The following is a 17,853-nucleotide window of genomic DNA, read 5'->3' on the forward strand; positions in this document are numbered from 1 at the left end:
TTCGTTTCATCAATATCTCCTAACTACATTCCCATGCGAATCCATACAAATAAATCGAAAGCAGTGGTGAAACGTGGGAAATGTTTGAAAATTTTATTCGATTTGAAGCACACCATTTTAACAGCCATATAAAACAACCAGTACTCATAAATATGCACTAAGAGAACGCTTATACATCCAAGGCATCACCACATATTTTTGTGCCATCATTCTTTTGACCCTGCTATTTGAGTAGGTGATGCCAAAATCATATTTCTCTTCACTCACACCATTTCCACATGCCCCAGTCGATCGGGGTTTTTTTTCCCGAATTTTTGAGAAGATGAAGCTCCCATTGCTTGGTCGATTCTGCGTTGAAAGCACTGGAGAGAGACGAACATTGCCCGGCATCTTAAAGACAAAACCTCTGCCATTTCAACTTTAAAAATCCATGTGCCGTAAGAATGATACCTTTGGTGAGGTTCTCGGCTGTTCTTCCACCAGATTGATTTCCAATTATTTTGAAGCTTTAGTGGAATAAAATGACCACACGTGCACGAGGTATTTTAAACAGCAGAGCAACTACCTATCATGATATGGCCGTCGTCGGTTGTGCTGCCAGGATGGTTGGATTAAATAAGAGGTAAGATGGAGGCAGAGGTTTGTTACAGCACATTAAGTAATGCGTGATATCACACTAATTGCGTGCAAGCCGTGGGTTAATTGTGACATGTCACGCCGGCTGCGCAGGAACGAACCACATTTCCCACTCTCTCCCTGGGGATAGATAGGCCTTAAATATACAACAAAAGTCACAAATGCAAGGCTTCCGCAGTGCTCCCTTTGAAAGCATTTTGCCTTGAATGCAAAGTTTACTCCAATTTGAACATTCTTTGTTCATTCCACCTCGATGAAGGATCCCTGAAGCAGTGACATGAGGATAATACCTGAACTTAAGACGGAATCAAATTGGGGAAAAAATACTTGGAAGCCTTTCATTCCAAACTAATGTTCCAATGTGGTGCTCTGTGTGGTGCTTCACAACACATGCAATCAGTAACAGACCAGCAACAGAGAAAAAAGTCAACTCCAGGGGTCAGGGTTACAACGAGGAAACTGTATGATGAAACTGACCAAAGATTCAGCAAATAAATTCGTTCAATGAACTGAACTCTGGTTTCACCAAAATGCTTTACAGTTCAAACACTATTATTTTTTGATTATCCATCACCTTCAATGAGACAATCGAGGATGTTGGAGTGAAATTTGTACTTTGGGGGTGACGGGAGGGGTGGGGGACTTTCAAGTTTTCAGGTGAAGAAATAAAGGTTACGATAAAGTTCAACATCATAAATATTGTCGGTTGTTGCAGGAGATTTGAATCATTTAGAGTGGCATTTGAAATAATTTAGTGAAACGCATAAATGTCAAATGAAGGCATCGGTACTGCATTTTATTGATGCAGTAGGATAGCTAAGTTGGTGGCGTGCTTACCAAAGAGCTGCGTGGTCAGACGTAACAAGATGCTAGAAGAGGGTGCCAAATCCCGGAGCACACTGCTATTTGAATGGCAACGTAAGGTCGAGTTTCCAATCTGCATTTACATTGTGCATGTGAAATATCCCATGTATCATTTCAAAAAGGTAGCTAATTGCATGCCGGTACCATGATCAAAATGGCCTTCTTAGGGTGAGAAGGAGGTGAGAGGTGCATTACCTGCAGGAGGCGAGAATGTTGGGGTATTAATTCGGCACAGCCATGAAGGGCCAAATGGCTGCTATTTGTGCCGTAATTACCGTGCGCATTTTGTTTGTTGGCTTCCCGTTTTCTATTCCTCTGTTTACGTTTTGATGCTCGTATAAAGAAATAGAGCCTCCTCTCCTTCACTCACCCTCTCCAGCTATAAATAGTCCAACCTGCCTGTGCTTCAACATACATTTTAATTCCATTTGTCAATTTGCATCCTTGTGATGCATTGCATTTTCTGCTCTGTGCTTCAGGAAACATTCAACATTTTCTATCGAGAGACAGACAGTGACAATGCGGATGTGAACAGCCTCTCTCCCGACGACTATGTGAAGATCGACACCATTGCTGCCGACGAGAGCTTTGGACAGGTGTGCACCGCAACTACCTTGTGTACAAAGCTTAGCAAACAGGATTCTTTGCTGTTGATGATAGTTACTCCAAAAACAATCATAACAGTGTTGTTCAAAGCTGGCATGATTCTTCTGAAAAGAGGCTGAAGCTTTTATAACTGCACAAGCATGTTGCAATGTAACAAAATTGTGCTTACACCTTATTAGTTCACGCTATCTGCATCCTCTGGTGTATGTTTGGGCTCCTTTTTTGTGGTTGCTCTCCCCTGTGTAAGCCTCATCTCATTCTTTCTTTGACATATCCTCAGCAGCCATCTTTTTTCCTCACTAAGCATGGCACCACCAGATATACCTGCGGCCTGTGATGGGACAAAACAGAAGGCCAGTTTGTAAAGCATTGAGAAGGGCTGTAGCAGGCAGGTGTTGGAACAAGCATCTAATCAGGTCTTCGATTTCCCACCACACTGCCCATTTCACAGAGAGGCCTATCAAATATCTCGGAATGCCGTTTGATTTGCAAAGAGCATGCCGAGGCAAAGGAGTTTAAATGAGATTTTGTAAGCAGCCGGCAGCCGGATGGAAAGCATGAGAAGTGTGAACAGACCTTTAATATCATGGGACAGGCAAGGTTTTTGCAGCATTATTACATTTTTGGACCAATTTTACTGAGATTTATTTTTGTACTGGATAGTTTCTCTCAACGGCCGAGCCATGCATATGGATGTCTCAAATGGATTTTTTTTCTTCTTCTTCTTATCTCTTCCCATAAGCACTACAGTCAAGGCAAAGTCACGCGACAATTTGAATAATGAGGAATGGTGCATGCAGAATAGAGATCTTTTATTTATTCACATAACAGGTGAAAAAATACGCATTAAACACAAATAAGGAAAGAATTAAATGTACGTAAGTAAAAATATACGTTGACATAATGGGACAAAAAGGCATCACACACAGATAGAGAAATCGGAATCAGCATTAATTGGCTGTGATGTGATGCATGAGGTCAATTTAAATTACAGACACAATGAATTACAAGAGTACTGCTTTGCTTTTTAGTAACTCATCGAGGCTTGATTACGCTGAAAATTAAGCAAAATTTTAAATGGAGAAATTATTTTTGATAATGTCTGAGCAGACCCATACTCAAGTGCTTTGAATGTGTCATTTCATTGTTCATGGGAACGATTAGATTTGCTGGAATCCCAAGGGGGGGGGGGTATAAGCACAAGTTATCTCTACTATAAAAGTGAATTTGTATATTTATATATATATATACTTTAAAAAAAATTCCGAGCCGAATACGACCAAATTTTGCATGTGGCCCCAAGTATGTGTTCTGTCAGGGTAGCATACATGGGGGAGGGAGTTCAAAGTGGGGAGAAGACACTAATTCTCTGTATGTTAATGTATATCATGCCTGGTGTTGGCTTAATGGTTAGGGTGGCAGGCTTGGAATCCTAGGGTCCTGAGTTCATATCCTGCTTGGCTGTTGAATTAATACCAGGTGGGGTTGACTCAGCCAGTCATCTGTCTGAGGTAGGCAAAATGAGTGCCAGCTTGCTGGGATGATTGAGCCATTTGAGTATCCTGTGTCGGAGTGGTGACCCATCCAGGATTGTGCCCAATGGCCCAGGAGACTGCTTTGGCAGCATCAACGCTCTGTACAGAGTATGGTCCCAATGGAATGGAATGGAAATGTGGATCGTATCGTGTCACTTGGTGGGAGCTGGTATTACAAATCATCTTATGTGAAAAAAAGTTTAAACAATTTGATAATATACATTATGGTGAGGGTGAAATCTGCATGAGGACAATTCTCAATTTTCAAAATGTTACATTTCATTCATTTTAAGTGGAGGTTCAAACTAAAGCATCCAACACTGAGCTTTGTAGTGAAACAGAAATGATTTTTGCTCATGCCATCTATAAGCAGCAAGGATGGTTGACGGAGGTGATGTCAGCTGACCTTTAAGCAGATAAAGATGACCTCAGGCAAATGATAGAGTGAATAGAGCAGTCAGACCATACGATATTTTAAGAAGTGTCTGTTTTCTGTTTGTTTGTTTGACTTATATGCCCTCCTGAACTACTTGACAGAATGAGATGAAAACTGGTGGTTGCACTCGGAGAATGTCTGGGAAGGTTTTATATGGTTAAAAAAAAAAATCATCCTCCCGGGGGTTCAGTGTCAGGGAGGACCTTACTCTCGCTTTGTATGACACAGCGGCACTCCCGGTTTGAGGGGGATTTACAAGTCATACTAAAATGCACCAATACCGAGGGAAATAACCCGTCCATTTTTCTGGGGGAACTATCCTCCATAATTATGCGCTAATTAACTCGGCTGTAATTCTGGGGGAATTTACCCATCCATAACAATGGGTTATTTTCTCGTCATACTATAATTTGAGAACTGTTTGTTTGGTTGACTTATATGTACTCATGAGCCACTGGAAAGAATGAGTTGCCAACTGGTGATTGATCTTTTGGTGTGCATGGGAACGTATTGAGTAGCAACTTTTTTATAATCTTGGGGATTCAGGGTGAGACGAACACCCCAATTCTCTCAATATATACACAGACATGACAGAAGTAAATAGACACCATGATTTTTAAAGAATTTATTACAGCGCGTGCACTGGTATACAATTGCACCGAGTTTTAAATGTACCTGGTGTCTACCATGTCTCCGGTGTCCCCCCCCCCCCCACGCTCCTCAAGTGACAGCCAATGACGGCCGTCCGGTAGATGGCAGTGCGTAACCTAGACAGAAATGGCGACAATTGACGGACATCCCGAGTATTCATGGGCCGACAACTGATGGAAACAATTGACGGAAATACCCACAACTTAGGGAAACATCCGAAGAGATAATAATCATAATAATTTGCTGGTTTCCGCATGAACTACACATTAGATTCACACAATACTGCCTTTTTTCAATGGAAATTTATGAAACTAATGTGTTATATATGTGAAAACCATTGAATTTATTGCTTGACGGAAAAAAACCAAGAAACGCTCCCCTCTCATGTACGAACGAACGAAAGACGTCATTTCCGCCTACCATGGCATTTCACGCCGAACGCTGAAAGCTAAGTTCTTCTTATGCCATCATTTTCTTTAATATTAGCCATAAACAAGTGTTTTGTCATGCATTAGTCATTGAAATGTACTTACAATTATGGCAGATATTGGTGGCAAAGTGATAAGTGGTTCTTTCAACCAGGGACATCTTGAATTATTTCCAAATTCTTCTGGAAAGCAATGTGTTCCTAATTCTGTAACCAGTATAATGTTGTCGAAAATCAAACTTCCTTTGTAACTAATATTATGTAGTTATTAACTAATATTATGTAGTTAGTGGAACCACTATGTTTCAATGTTTTGCTCAACAAATATTATAGCTTTGCTTTCATCTTTTCATCAGCAAAGGTTACATTTTATTCATCATTTGTTTGTCTGTACATTAACTTTATGATTATTATTTTTTTTACATCATTCTTTTGCGGCCCGATGCCATGATGTATTGAACGATTTCATTCCTTCTATTATATATAAAGGTGCTTATCACAATAATAACAAGATTTTTACATTTCAAATATTAAGTACGCTTTTTAATTGTTTTTCAACTGAAAAAGCATAAATTGCATATTTTAACATTAGTGTACTCATTTGCTTCACCACACATGCTGTATTGAAGGATTTCACTTGTTTATTTAACATTTGAAGAACATTTCATCCATTTTAATATATACACTAACAAGTATTTGGTAGAGTTGCCATTTGCAGATTTCAACGCTTTTACTCTTTCAGGCATAGAACTAACGAGTTCCGAAATTTTCTCTTGTGGGATTTCTGCCCAGGCTTCACGCAAAAGGTTTATCAATTCTGCACATGATGATGGTTTCCTGGACTGCTTTTTTTCTGCACAGCTCGATCCAATATGGCCCAGAGGTGTTCAATGGGATTCATGTCAGGATACTGACTTTGCCTTGGAAGTTGCTTGATCCTATTTCTGTCCTACCATTCTTTGGTCTTTTTTTTGCAGTGCGGCATGGAGCTCAATCTTCCATGAATAGAGTGTTGTTTTGACCATCTGACCATTTTTTTGCAGTGTGGCATGGAGCTCCATCTTCCATGAACAGAATGTTGTTTTTGACCATCTGACCAGTGGAGAAGACAGGAAGAGGTCCCTCCTCAAGGATAGAAATTTGTATCATAAAGTTGATGTTGTCAACACACTCCACAAGCTCTGACTGACCAGCGCTCCAGATTGCTCCCCACATCATCACTGAAAAACCACCCTGTTTGACAGTTGGCTGCTATCGGTTCAAAGAAAACTCTTGACTGGGACGTTTCCAGACCCATACGCATCCGTTATCAGAAAATTGTGTCAATTGGGACTCATCTGAAAAAAATGACAGTTTGCCAAAACTCCAAGTGTCTGTTGGCCATCTCATCAGCCCACTTATTTCTCCTTTGAATGTTGGCTGGTCAAAGAAAGGTTTTCTCCGAGTTGCTCTCCCAAAGTAGCCCAGTTGATGAAGGTACCGCATGGCAGTTATTAAGCTAAGTTGGCCCTCATCTGCAACATCTGCTACCTTGCATCGGGGAGTTTTCTCAATGGACCGCTTGACAGCTCAAAGACATCTTTCTTAAGACCCAGATCGACCAGAATGGGAAGCTATGGATTCTTTGCCTTTGCTGGTGAATTGCACAATTACCCAATTGACCATAGAGAGTGGAATGCTAAACTTCTGAGCTATCTGATGCTGGATGACTCCACATACTGATTGGCCGACAATTCATCCTCTTTGAAAATCGAAAAGTTTGTGTGCTCCTGGGTTTGAGGCATCGTTAATTATCTTGCAAGACCCAGGAACTCGTTTCTGTGAAGAAATCGTCGAAGATTAGTACAATTCACTAAGTTAAACTGCATTATACAGATGAAATGAAGACATTAAAGGTGTCTATTTACTTCTGGCAGGTCTCTGTAAATGTGTGGTATCACTCCCAGTGATATGAGGGCAGGTATTGAAAGTCATTTTAATATTCGACAATTCTGGGGGAATGAACTCATTTGTCATTCTGGGAGAATTACAGTCACCTGTCAGGTCAGGATGGGTTATTTGCTAATGTGGTAAATCTATCATCAAACACCAAAGTAATATAACTTGAGGGCAAAATTATAACCTTTTGAAAGGACTGGGAACACTCTGATTGTTTTGCTCGCTAACTCCTCCATTTTTTGGATGATCTGATGTAACGCTGCCCCATGTGTATTCTAGGTCTCCTGTAGGGAAGGATTGGGGAAGGTATTTTGTCCTAAGAGGATGGGGATTCCACACAGGGTGCTCATGACGAAGATTAAAACTATCACTGAAAGTCACGACAGTACAACTCTCAGCAGTAGAAACTGCCTCTCAGTATCAATGAGATAAAACAACAACATCAAATGGACAAAAGGTATCAATGGATTGCCGGCAAAAGCCTCGTCATTCTCTTATAGCTCAAGGCCATAGATAATGTAAGTTTTTTTTTTTTTTTTCCAGAGATGATAAATGTTTGTGGCACCATATCTCGTGAACCTTCTATCGAGTGAACCTTTCTTCTTCTTATCCTTTTCTTCCCTTTAGAAGGGGTGAGGTCCAATGGTGCCAAGTTCCTGCCCTGCCTCTACCACTATGCTCCTTCAATTCTCCCTGTCCTCAGCTAACTCTCTACACTCTCCAAGCACCCCCACCTTATTGAAATCCATTCCCACACAATCTTCCCATCTCAACCTCGGTCGACCTCTTTTGTTCCTACCTTGCTCCTTCAACCTATCCATCCCTTTGCTGTTCTCTCTTCATCAAACTGCGACAAGTGTCCAGCCCACACCTTTGTCTAGACTTTTATCGAATGAACTTTTAGCTACACTTAACTAATGACCCCTTAACCAGACTCAGTGGCATAACAGTTAGAGTATCTGCTCTGAGTCTGGGAGGATGGTGTGTCAAACCCCAGCTGAGCCATAACAAAGACTTAAAAGATGGTATGTGCTGCTTCCTTGCTTGATGCTCAGTACTTAAAAAGGATAGAGCACAGACAGACAAAAACAAGAAGAACAGCAAAGATTGCAGACCCTCACGAGGACTTGTTTTGTGACGTGCTTGTGTAGTTTTTGTGTTGCATTTATGTACTGGTGAATTACATAATTAATAAGAGACAAAATTAGAACTGCCACTTGATAACTGCTGGCAGTGATGACCAGGTACCAAGACGTCCTGCTTTGATGCAACTCCGCTTTGATTGGACACCTGACCCTGACCCATGATATTTTTTTATTCAATTGAATTTAGGATGCGATTTAACTAAATTAAATTCAAATCAAATGGAAGACCAAATCGGTGCAGTCCTCCATTGGAGTCATCAGAAGGAACCCGAACAAGCAAAAATCAAAGATGAAGTCATCAGGAGGAACCTGGATAGGATGACCATTTCAGCTGCTACTCTTCTACCCTCAAACCCATCCAGGCACAGCAAAGTGAGCCTTATTTTTTTTAAAAATTCAAAAATAACCCAAATCAAAAATATTAAATAATTCTAGCTTCCAGACCATGTGTCCGATGAAGATGAAATTTAGAACATATATTCCCAATCACGACTCTATCTTAATTGTGAAGTTTTGTATCGATTGATTAAGCAGTTCCAGAGAAAACATTTAATATTTTTCTTCAATCCAATATGGCTGCCAAACCATGTGACCTATACATTATTCCTCAACAAACTTGTACACACAAGACTTGGGGAACATTTGTGTGAAGTTTCTCCTCGATCTGTCCAGGCGTTCGGGCGAAGAAGTTTTTTTTAATAGGTTTTAGGGTAAATCCAATATGGCTGCCCAACCATGTGACTTATGATGTCATATGTGTAGATAGGCGGTCGTACCTGTAAACTTCTGCCGCAATCTGTTCAGCCACTTCAGAGAGGAAGATTTTTGAATGTTTTCAAAAATATAAAAAAATGGCTGCCAAATCACGTGACCGATGACGTCGTCAATTTTTTTTTTTCTGCGGACCATTTTATCCCAAGATGACCCACAAAATTTTTCATCCCATTCAGAAGTAGCGATCCACATATGCAATTATGACGTCATAACGAAGGCACTTTTGACGACACAAAAAAAAATAAAACTTATTCGTCATGAGGAGTACTTGCTGTGTGCCAAGTTTCAATATTTTCCTTTTTATAAGATTTCAGAGATACAGAGGTCCAAAGTTTTTCCGTTTTTTCAACATGGCTGCCACACCACGTGACCTGTGACGTCACAATTGTAAATAAAACATTCCACATGATTCGTCGCACCAATGTTGAAAATCTCGTCTCAATCCGACAAGTAGTTGCGGAGAAAAACACGAAAGATCCAGAGAGGGTAATGAGGGTAATGATGGAATATTGGGAATATTGGAATATTGGGAATATGATGGAAATCAGTATGCCAACGAGTCTGGTTAATGGTTAAAGGGTCCTTCGGAGAGGGTAACGATGGAATAATTTTGTTTTTTTTAACATACAAAGGCAAAGTGAGTCTCTGTTAAATGACCTGATCGCTCCGTTGATTGGATGATGGTTGGAAGATTTCTCATTTGAGGAACATCAACAACAAAGTGAACCTTATTTATGCTGGTTTCTGTGCTCTGGGAATGCAGAGGGTCTGTGGGCTCTTGGCAGTTTGGGAAAGTGGTGCTGCTTTGTAAGGTTAAAAATGAAAACATTTTTGCAGAATTTCCATTTTCTTACGATGAAGGTAACACGCTATGCATTCTCCGCAAATCCGTCTGCACGCGTTTCGGATTAAGCGGTGGGGATTTGGAGTTGAGGGAAGTAAGTGTCGGCAAGATCTGCCTGGAACTTTACTCACTGGTCATGAAAAACAATTTAAAACTACATTATAAACACACAACATGTCATGACCGAAGAATATGTCTCATGATACAAACTTGAATCGTATCATAAAACCCAATATTTAAGGTGTGGAAGTTGAGATCAAGTCTTCCCGAGAAGGAACGGGTTCGAAACATGAAACAAGAAGCCGTTCTGTGGTGTGCCATGATGAGTTGAGTTAACGAATGGTATGACTACTGTGCCGTCTCTGTATCTTGGCTGTTCTTTTGTGTTGCACCTGATCCTGCATCCAGCTGTTAACTGTAAGAGTTGAGAAAAAAAAAATGACAGCATCATGGGGTTTATATTCGAGGATTCTCTCCACCCTCCACCTTCTTGCAACCCCCTGTCCACCCTTTCTATGCAAGTTCTGTGGAGCTGTTCCACATCGGGGAGGGGGAGAGTGGGGTTGTAGCATGAAACGTGTGAAGTGCAGGCCCTGTTGAAAGAGCATGTTCCATCAAAATATCAGCATGATGCACATACAGATGTGTCGAGACAATTTTCATTGTGCAATGACAAATTGGCCTTCTTTACTGATATGACAAGCTGATGAAACAAGCTGTTGTTGGACTGACTTGTGCAGAGGGCCTGGTAGTTTATTATCACAAACGCTGTAGGACGCCATTTTCGATTTCAGTCACACCGTCACAAAAATGATCTTGCCGTCATTTCCAACATTTATTCACCTTATGTGAATAGCATGGATGTTGTTAACGTACACTCTCTGAATCTTGGTCTCTTGTGAATGTCAATAATCTCAATATTGGACTAGAAACGATCTGATTGGTGCTTCGCAGGCACGGCCTTGCAAACGTAGTGTGCAGTTCCCTCGGGATGGATGTTTATTTGGGTATCTCGTCTCTCGCCATGACTTGCTGGATGTTAAAGATCCCGTGGTGGAGGTAAGTTCAAGGTCCTAAGAGTAGGTTAGTAATTGCAGGTACTCTGAACAAATTACAAATTGCACATTTGTGCTCTCACCTACAGGGGGCATTGCATCATTGGCACAGTCACACTGAAGTGACACTAACCAGAGGGACTAATTCGGAATTGAATCCGGGTCCAATACGCATTCATTAATTACGATTAATGATCTCGATGCCATTGTAATCATCCACGTCCTATTTGTCACTGTGTTTGTCAGCTTGTGTATACAAACGGGGATTATTTCCTTGCAAAATTCCAAGTTGGCCAATTGTTAAAAATCTAGAGTTAATCAACTATTCACCGAAAACTTTTATAATTGTGAATCTTACTGAAGGAGTTTTTTTGTACTCTCCTATTTGAGCAAGGAGGAAGCACATGCCATTTTTAAAAGTCTTTAATATCACTCAGCCAAGGTTAGAATTAAACCGCCGACCTCCTAAACTCAGAACAAATGTAGTGTTTGCTGTACGCACGTAATGCCCATCTACAATACAAATTGTATGCATGAACGTACAAGAAGGACATTTTATTGAGGTGGTTAATGAGTAGCTTAGTTAGTGGTGACATTTGTTCCATGGACCTGGTTTTGCCCTTCACTCCACCTCTCTGTCTTTCTTTATGATTCCCTTTGTTTCAATGATGGGCAAGTGGGGGGAGGTGGTGGGGGGTGTGCTTGCACGACAAACCTACAAGGGTTTGTTTACAAACAGGTTTGTTTACAAGGGTTTAAAGGTTTGTTGACAAACCTTTACTTTTACCCTGCCAATCCAAAAACATCCTCTGTTTTTATAGATTTACGGTCAGAATGGAGGTAGTGTTCCTTGCAATGCATGCTCTGTGTTTGTGTATGATACACGTGGCCTTTTGTTGGGCTCCGTCATAGTCCATGTCTGCCATCCTGAATCTCTCAGTATATATTGAACTGTTAAGTTCTGTTGTGTGTTCCCTCTATGTAGTTCTCATTAAATTGTTGAAGGTATGTGAAGCTGCCATCTTTGTTTGTCATTTTGGTGGGGAATCCACGTTCGGTAGCATCTGCTGTTTGTTTCGGACAGGAACAATTCAGGCTGTTCAGTGATTCTGGGGTGTGTGTGTGTGTGTGTGTGTGTGTGTGTGTGTGTGTGTGTGTGTGTGTGTGTGTGTGTGTGTGTGTGTGTGTGTGTGTGTGTGTGTGTGTGTGTGTGTGTGTGTGTGTGTGTGTGTGTGTGTGTGTGTGTGTGTGTGTGTGTGTGTGTGTGTGTATATATATATATATATATATATATATATATATATATATATATATATATATATATATATATATATATATATATATATATATATATATATATATATAGATATATATATATATATATATATATACAGTCAAAGCTCGTTACTATGCCACCTCGCTTCTATGCCACTCTCGCTATTATACCACTTTTGCTCGGTCCCGACAAAATTCAATACAAAATAAATTTACTATGCCACCCCCTACTCTCGCTACCATTGCACTACTGTGTGACTGTTAAAAGGCACGAGTCGTGAAAAAGTCTGTATTGCGCAGTGCTCGATTATCACACTCACGTCCAAAGGCGAAGCGACGAACTACAGTCCAGCTGCGCACAACATAACTCAATACGTACGCGCATAGTCAGACTGTGTCAAAACACGCGATTCTTCTCCCCGATGCCAGCCACAACAAGCCAATCACAACACGCACAACGAGACACAAAAAAGCGCGAGCACACACACAGACACGCAGGCACACGTACAACAGTGACATTTTTTTTTCAAATTCAGCCCATAATGTCAGCTCAGAAACGCAAGCGAACCGACTTTACGCTGAAGGAGAAGAAGGAGATCATCGATGCCGCGAAGAAGGAGCCGAATCAGTCCAAGTTGGCCAGGGAGATTAGCAAGAAATGGGGCGTCGAAGTTAAGAGAACCACCGTGAAGGGCATTCTCAGCAAGAAGGATGCAATCGAGGCTGCAATCAAAGCTGGATTTCCATCGAAGCGCATGAAGTTGACGCAGGCTCACGACCCGAAGCTTGATGAGGGAGTGCTCATGTGGCTGAAGCAATCAAGAGGACAGAATGTGCCTGTCAGCGGCGATCTGATCAAGGAGAAGGCGATGAAACTGGCCGAGCTGATGCACATCCCAGACTTCATGGCGAGCGACGGTTGGTTGGGCAATTTCAAGAAGCGCCACGGCATCACGTTCAAGACAGTGCAGGGCGAAGCTGGAGCGGTGGATTCGCAATCCCTTCTTGAGTGGCAACAACAGGTTCTCCGGCCCTTACTCGGGCAGTTCTCCGCAGATGACGTCTTCAACCTGGACGAGACTGGACTCTTCTGGCAGCTGCTTCCGAACAAGACCATGGCTTTCAGGGGAAAGCGGTGTACTGGAGGAAAGAAAAGCAAGCAAAGGATCACTCTTCTGGTTGGGGCAAACATGAGCGGCAGCGAGAAGTTCCCTCTTCTGGTGATTGGCAATTCCAAGAAACCCCGTGCCTTCAAGAACAAAGAGATCCCGTCAAGTACAAGGCGAACTCGAAGGCGTGGATGACGGCGGAGCTTTTCGAGGAGATCTTGTGTGCGTGGGACGGACGACTCGGCCAGCAGGGATGCAGAATGCTGGTCTGTCTCGACAACTTCTCTGGCCACCATCCCGAGCTCGAGCTGAACAACATCCAACTGGTCTTCTTCCCACCCAACACGACAGCCAATTCGCAACCAATGGATCAGGGAATCATAGAGAACCTCAAGCGCCACTACAAGAAGCTCCTGCTCTGCCGCCGGCTTGAGGCCATAGACGAGGGAAAGGAGTTCAAGTTCACGTTGTTCGACGCTCGACACGTCGCCCGGCGTGCTTGGGAGCAGGTCGGCAAGTCGACGATCAGGAACTGTTTCGCGAAGGCCAAGTTCATCGAAGAGGAGATCCAAACTGAGCCACAGCCTGCGGAGCTGCCCGACATCTGGGAAGCTCTGCCTGCCGAGGAAAAGATGCACGAGAACGAGGAGATCGAGCTGTCTGACTTTCTCGAAGCCGACGAGCGCCTCACGACTGGCGGGTATTTCACGCTGGAGGAGATTGCGGAGGAGATTATGTGCAGTGAGGAGCCGGTGGAAAGCGAAGATGACGAGGTAACTGTCGAGGAGGAAATCGTTCCGTTCGAGGAAGCCCAGCGAGCATGTAGCACCGTCCGGAAGTTCATGCAGCAGAGAAGCGGGAAGCCCGGTGTGATGCAAGCGTGCGATCGGCTAGACAATGAGATGCACGAGATCCGCCGAAAGAAGATGCGCCAGCCGACGATTCTTGAAAGCTTTGTGTGTCGTGAATTTCTCGCCATGCCATATGTTAGTGTGTGAACTCTGTTAGTGTGCGTATGTTCTCCGTTCGCTTAGCTTATACAACAGTCGTGCATTTTACTTGCTGGAATAAATTTTGTCTAAAGATTAACTACGGATGGGTAACTTGAGAAAATAAGGCCGTTTTTACAAAATCTCATTACTATGCCACTCTCGCTACTGTGCCACTTTTGCTCGGTACCGACGGGTGGCATAGTAACGAGCTTTGACTGTATATATATATATATATATATATATATATATATATATATATATATATATATATATATATATATATATATATATATATATATGCATGTAACAGCAGAGGTACCCGCACCATATGCAGGAGGAGTTTAAAGTCTAGGTTTAAGAAAATGATTTGTAATGCTGCCTACCACCAGATGGCACTACACGATACACATTTACATAGAGAGAATTGGGGTCTTCCCCCCCTCCCCCACACCCTGAAACCCCTGCCATGTCGGTTTGAAAATGTTTTCTTGCAACTCCATTTGCCAAGAGGATTCCACCGGTATACAATATGATGGGGTTACTACCGGTGGGACCAATTTTATCGATGGACGGACAGACAGACAGAGACAGAAAATACAACTTTATATACATACTAGTCCACCCATTTCCTGAGCGAGCGGCAGCAAGGGTCATGGTATCTTCTCTGCGGTAGATTTGAGTGCATCTAGGCTCGTGCCTCAAGAAAGTCGATGGTGTGTTTAATTACCAAGTTTCTTGTAGAGCACTCACCAAGTGGCTTAAGCATTCAAGCATGCACTCCATTTCAAACCGTTGATAAAGAACGGCTGGATTGACCAGTGCTCGCGAGCTGCTTGGTAACTGAACACACCCCGGGTTTCCTCTCATTCAGTTTCGTGTTAAACAAGAGTAGCCACTGTTTAAAAATGTAATCATACATGTTTGTGGCTTGTAATATTTTTATTTCCAGTGAAGGTTTTCCATGAAACGCCATGATATGCTATTCAAACACGTTAACACGGCGTTTGTCCAGGGAGAGAAAAACCCATTGGGGGAGAGGGGATATTCTTAGTCACCCACCAATTTCACCAGAGGGGACTATAGGTTTGCTCTACATCTGTGCCACCTCTGGTTTTTCACTTTTTTCTCATACCCTTCAACTGAAATTTGGCATGTTGCTTTATTGTGATAAGGTACAGAAGAAGTTCAAGTTTCAGGGCGTTTCGTCAATTTTTCACAGAATTATGCCCTTTTTGGACTTAGACCATGTCACATCAGTTAGGGACACGTATTGCAAAGCAATTCTCGCACTTGTTACTTTTGTTAGTAAAAGCGGCTTTGAAAAGTATGCCACCATTAGCTATATGTTAACACGGATATACACCTTAACATAGACTTTGGTCATGGTAGCACACCCCCTTTGGGCGGGGCGAGGGGGAGGGTGGAAAAAGAAGTCGCTCCAACCTCCATCATGTGACCTATAGCCCTCCTGTCAAGTTTGGATGAGATTGGATAAGTAACCACCGAATGTATCGTGGTCAAAAAAACAGTCAGACAGACACCAAATTGCATATATTAGTATGTTGATAAACCCTGTGTAAATATGTGTATATATATATATATATATATATATATATATATATATATATATATATATATATATATCTTCTTCTTCTTCATTCAGCTGCTCCCGTTAGGGGTCGCCACAGCGGATCATGCATCATGATCCGCATAATGATTTGGCACAGGTTTTACGCCGGTTGCCCTTCCTCACGCAACCCTGGTCGCCTCTTACGGCACAGGGATATGGTACACCTATTCTAACCGGGGTACACACCGGCCCAGTACACTGGTACTCACTTCGCCGACCTTGGAAGGATGACAGGCTGAGTCAACCCCCTGGTGTATTTATTCAGTGGCTCAACGGGGCTTGAACTCAGGACCTTTTGGATCCCAAGCCGCTGCCCCAACCACTGCGCCAACACCAGGCGTATGTATGTATGTATGTATGTATGTATGTATGTATGTATGTATGTATGTATGTATGTATGTATGTATGTATGTATGTATGTATATATATATATATATATATATATATATATATGTATATATATATATGTATATATATATATATATATATATATATATATATATGTATGTATATATATATATATATATATATATATATATATATATATATATATATATATATATATATATATATATATATATATATATATATATATTGTTCTTCCACTTTACGAAGCACAATTTCATGTTATCATTGGATGCATCTGCACATTATTGGACATATAATTATTATTTTTTTATAATAGAAGAAAGTTGTGATGTAAAATTGATTGGCTGAGAGACTCAACTTCATTGTGAGAGATACTGATAATTTTTAGGGCCTTGGTTTCAACTGTGTCAAGCTGAGCAAAGTGGAAGGCAAGGGCACCATTGAGGAAAGAGCATTGCTTTCATCATGCTGCAGTTGAAGACCTTGTCGGTAGATAAAAGTTCAGATGTGCCAAGGAAAGCATTTGCATGACAGAGGATGCCCAGACTGGCTTTGTAGGCCAACTTAGATTTGTGGGTTGCCCAAGAAAGACCATGGCTGATGGTGAGGCCCAAACGTTTGAGTGACTGAACTTCTTCAAGCGGATTATTAAGGAAGTAGATTGGAGGGTTCACCATAGTCTTTTTGGGAGAGACAGTGTGAGAGTGAGACATATCAGGTTTCAATGATATATTTCAAGTGTAGAGCCAGCTTATAGGTCCGTGATGGTCTGCGGAGAGGGAAGAGGCTGTTTCCTGCTTATCTGAATTCTGAAGGATGGTACGCAGAGGGTGGCATAATCAGGAAAGAGATTACGAGCATTTTCCAGAGTAAGAAAGATCTTCGATGAAGTCTTTCAACATCAGAAGACACCACTTGCCATCTCAGAAAGTGGTTGTTGTCTGGTTCAGCAGCTCCTACACTATGAATAAATTCATGTTCCTTGGTTGTTCACATGTCACAAGTGAATGCCCATCATCAGCAGTAAAAGGCAACCATGATATCCCATGAATCACGAGCTAAGAGCTTTGTTCAACATATTTCATGAGACACAAAATTATGAAAAAGCAAAGCACTCATCATTAGACATGACAAAAGAAAGCAATCATAGCAGTGAGGATGGAGTTGCTTGAATTGCTGCTTTAGGAAATCATTATGGACTGTACTCTCAACATGTTATTATTTTCCTTGAATCATCCAAATTCTATAAGAAACACAGATTGTCATTTGTAAAACATGTACATATTTCTACAGTAGCAAATACCACCCGTCGCTTCGCTGACAGGAGTCAAAAGAGGAGGAAGGGGGAGGAAAGAGGGGGGGAAGAGGGGGGGAAAGAGGGGGGAGAGAGAGAAGGTGGAGGGGGAAAGAGAGAGGAGGGAGGGAAAGTGAGGAGAGGCGGGGGAAGGAAAGGCAGCATGAGGTGAGTGGAAGTGAGGAAGACATGCAGTAGAGCATTAATTATGGTTCATAATGTCTCATCAAAATGATTCTGCATAGCATAATAGTGAAGATGGAAACAAAATAA

At 41.8% G+C, this 17,853-nt stretch overlaps 1 protein-coding gene across 6 annotated transcripts in view; it reads left to right on the forward strand.

Annotated features, from left to right (window-relative positions):
• The window catches only part of LOC147028714 (ephrin type-A receptor 7-like), a 468,482-nt gene that overhangs the window by 110,691 nt on the left and 339,938 nt on the right, over nucleotides 1-17,853 (forward strand). For all 6 annotated transcript variants that reach the window (XR_015057684.1, XM_085879384.1, XM_085879380.1 and 3 more), the window contains one exon: nucleotides 1,980-2,096. Coding sequence is in view for 5 of the 6 variants with exons in the window: in XM_085879384.1 (XP_085735510.1) it covers nucleotides 1,980-2,096 (117 nt within the window). In the remaining variant the exon portion in view is untranslated. The remainder of the gene's footprint in view (nucleotides 1-1,979; nucleotides 2,097-17,853) is intronic.

Source organism: Eptatretus burgeri, chromosome 4 (genome assembly GCF_056783735.1).
Source record: "Eptatretus burgeri isolate ZD-2024b chromosome 4, Ebu_testis_v1, whole genome shotgun sequence".
Lineage (NCBI taxonomy): Eukaryota > Metazoa > Chordata > Myxini > Myxiniformes > Myxinidae > Eptatretus > Eptatretus burgeri.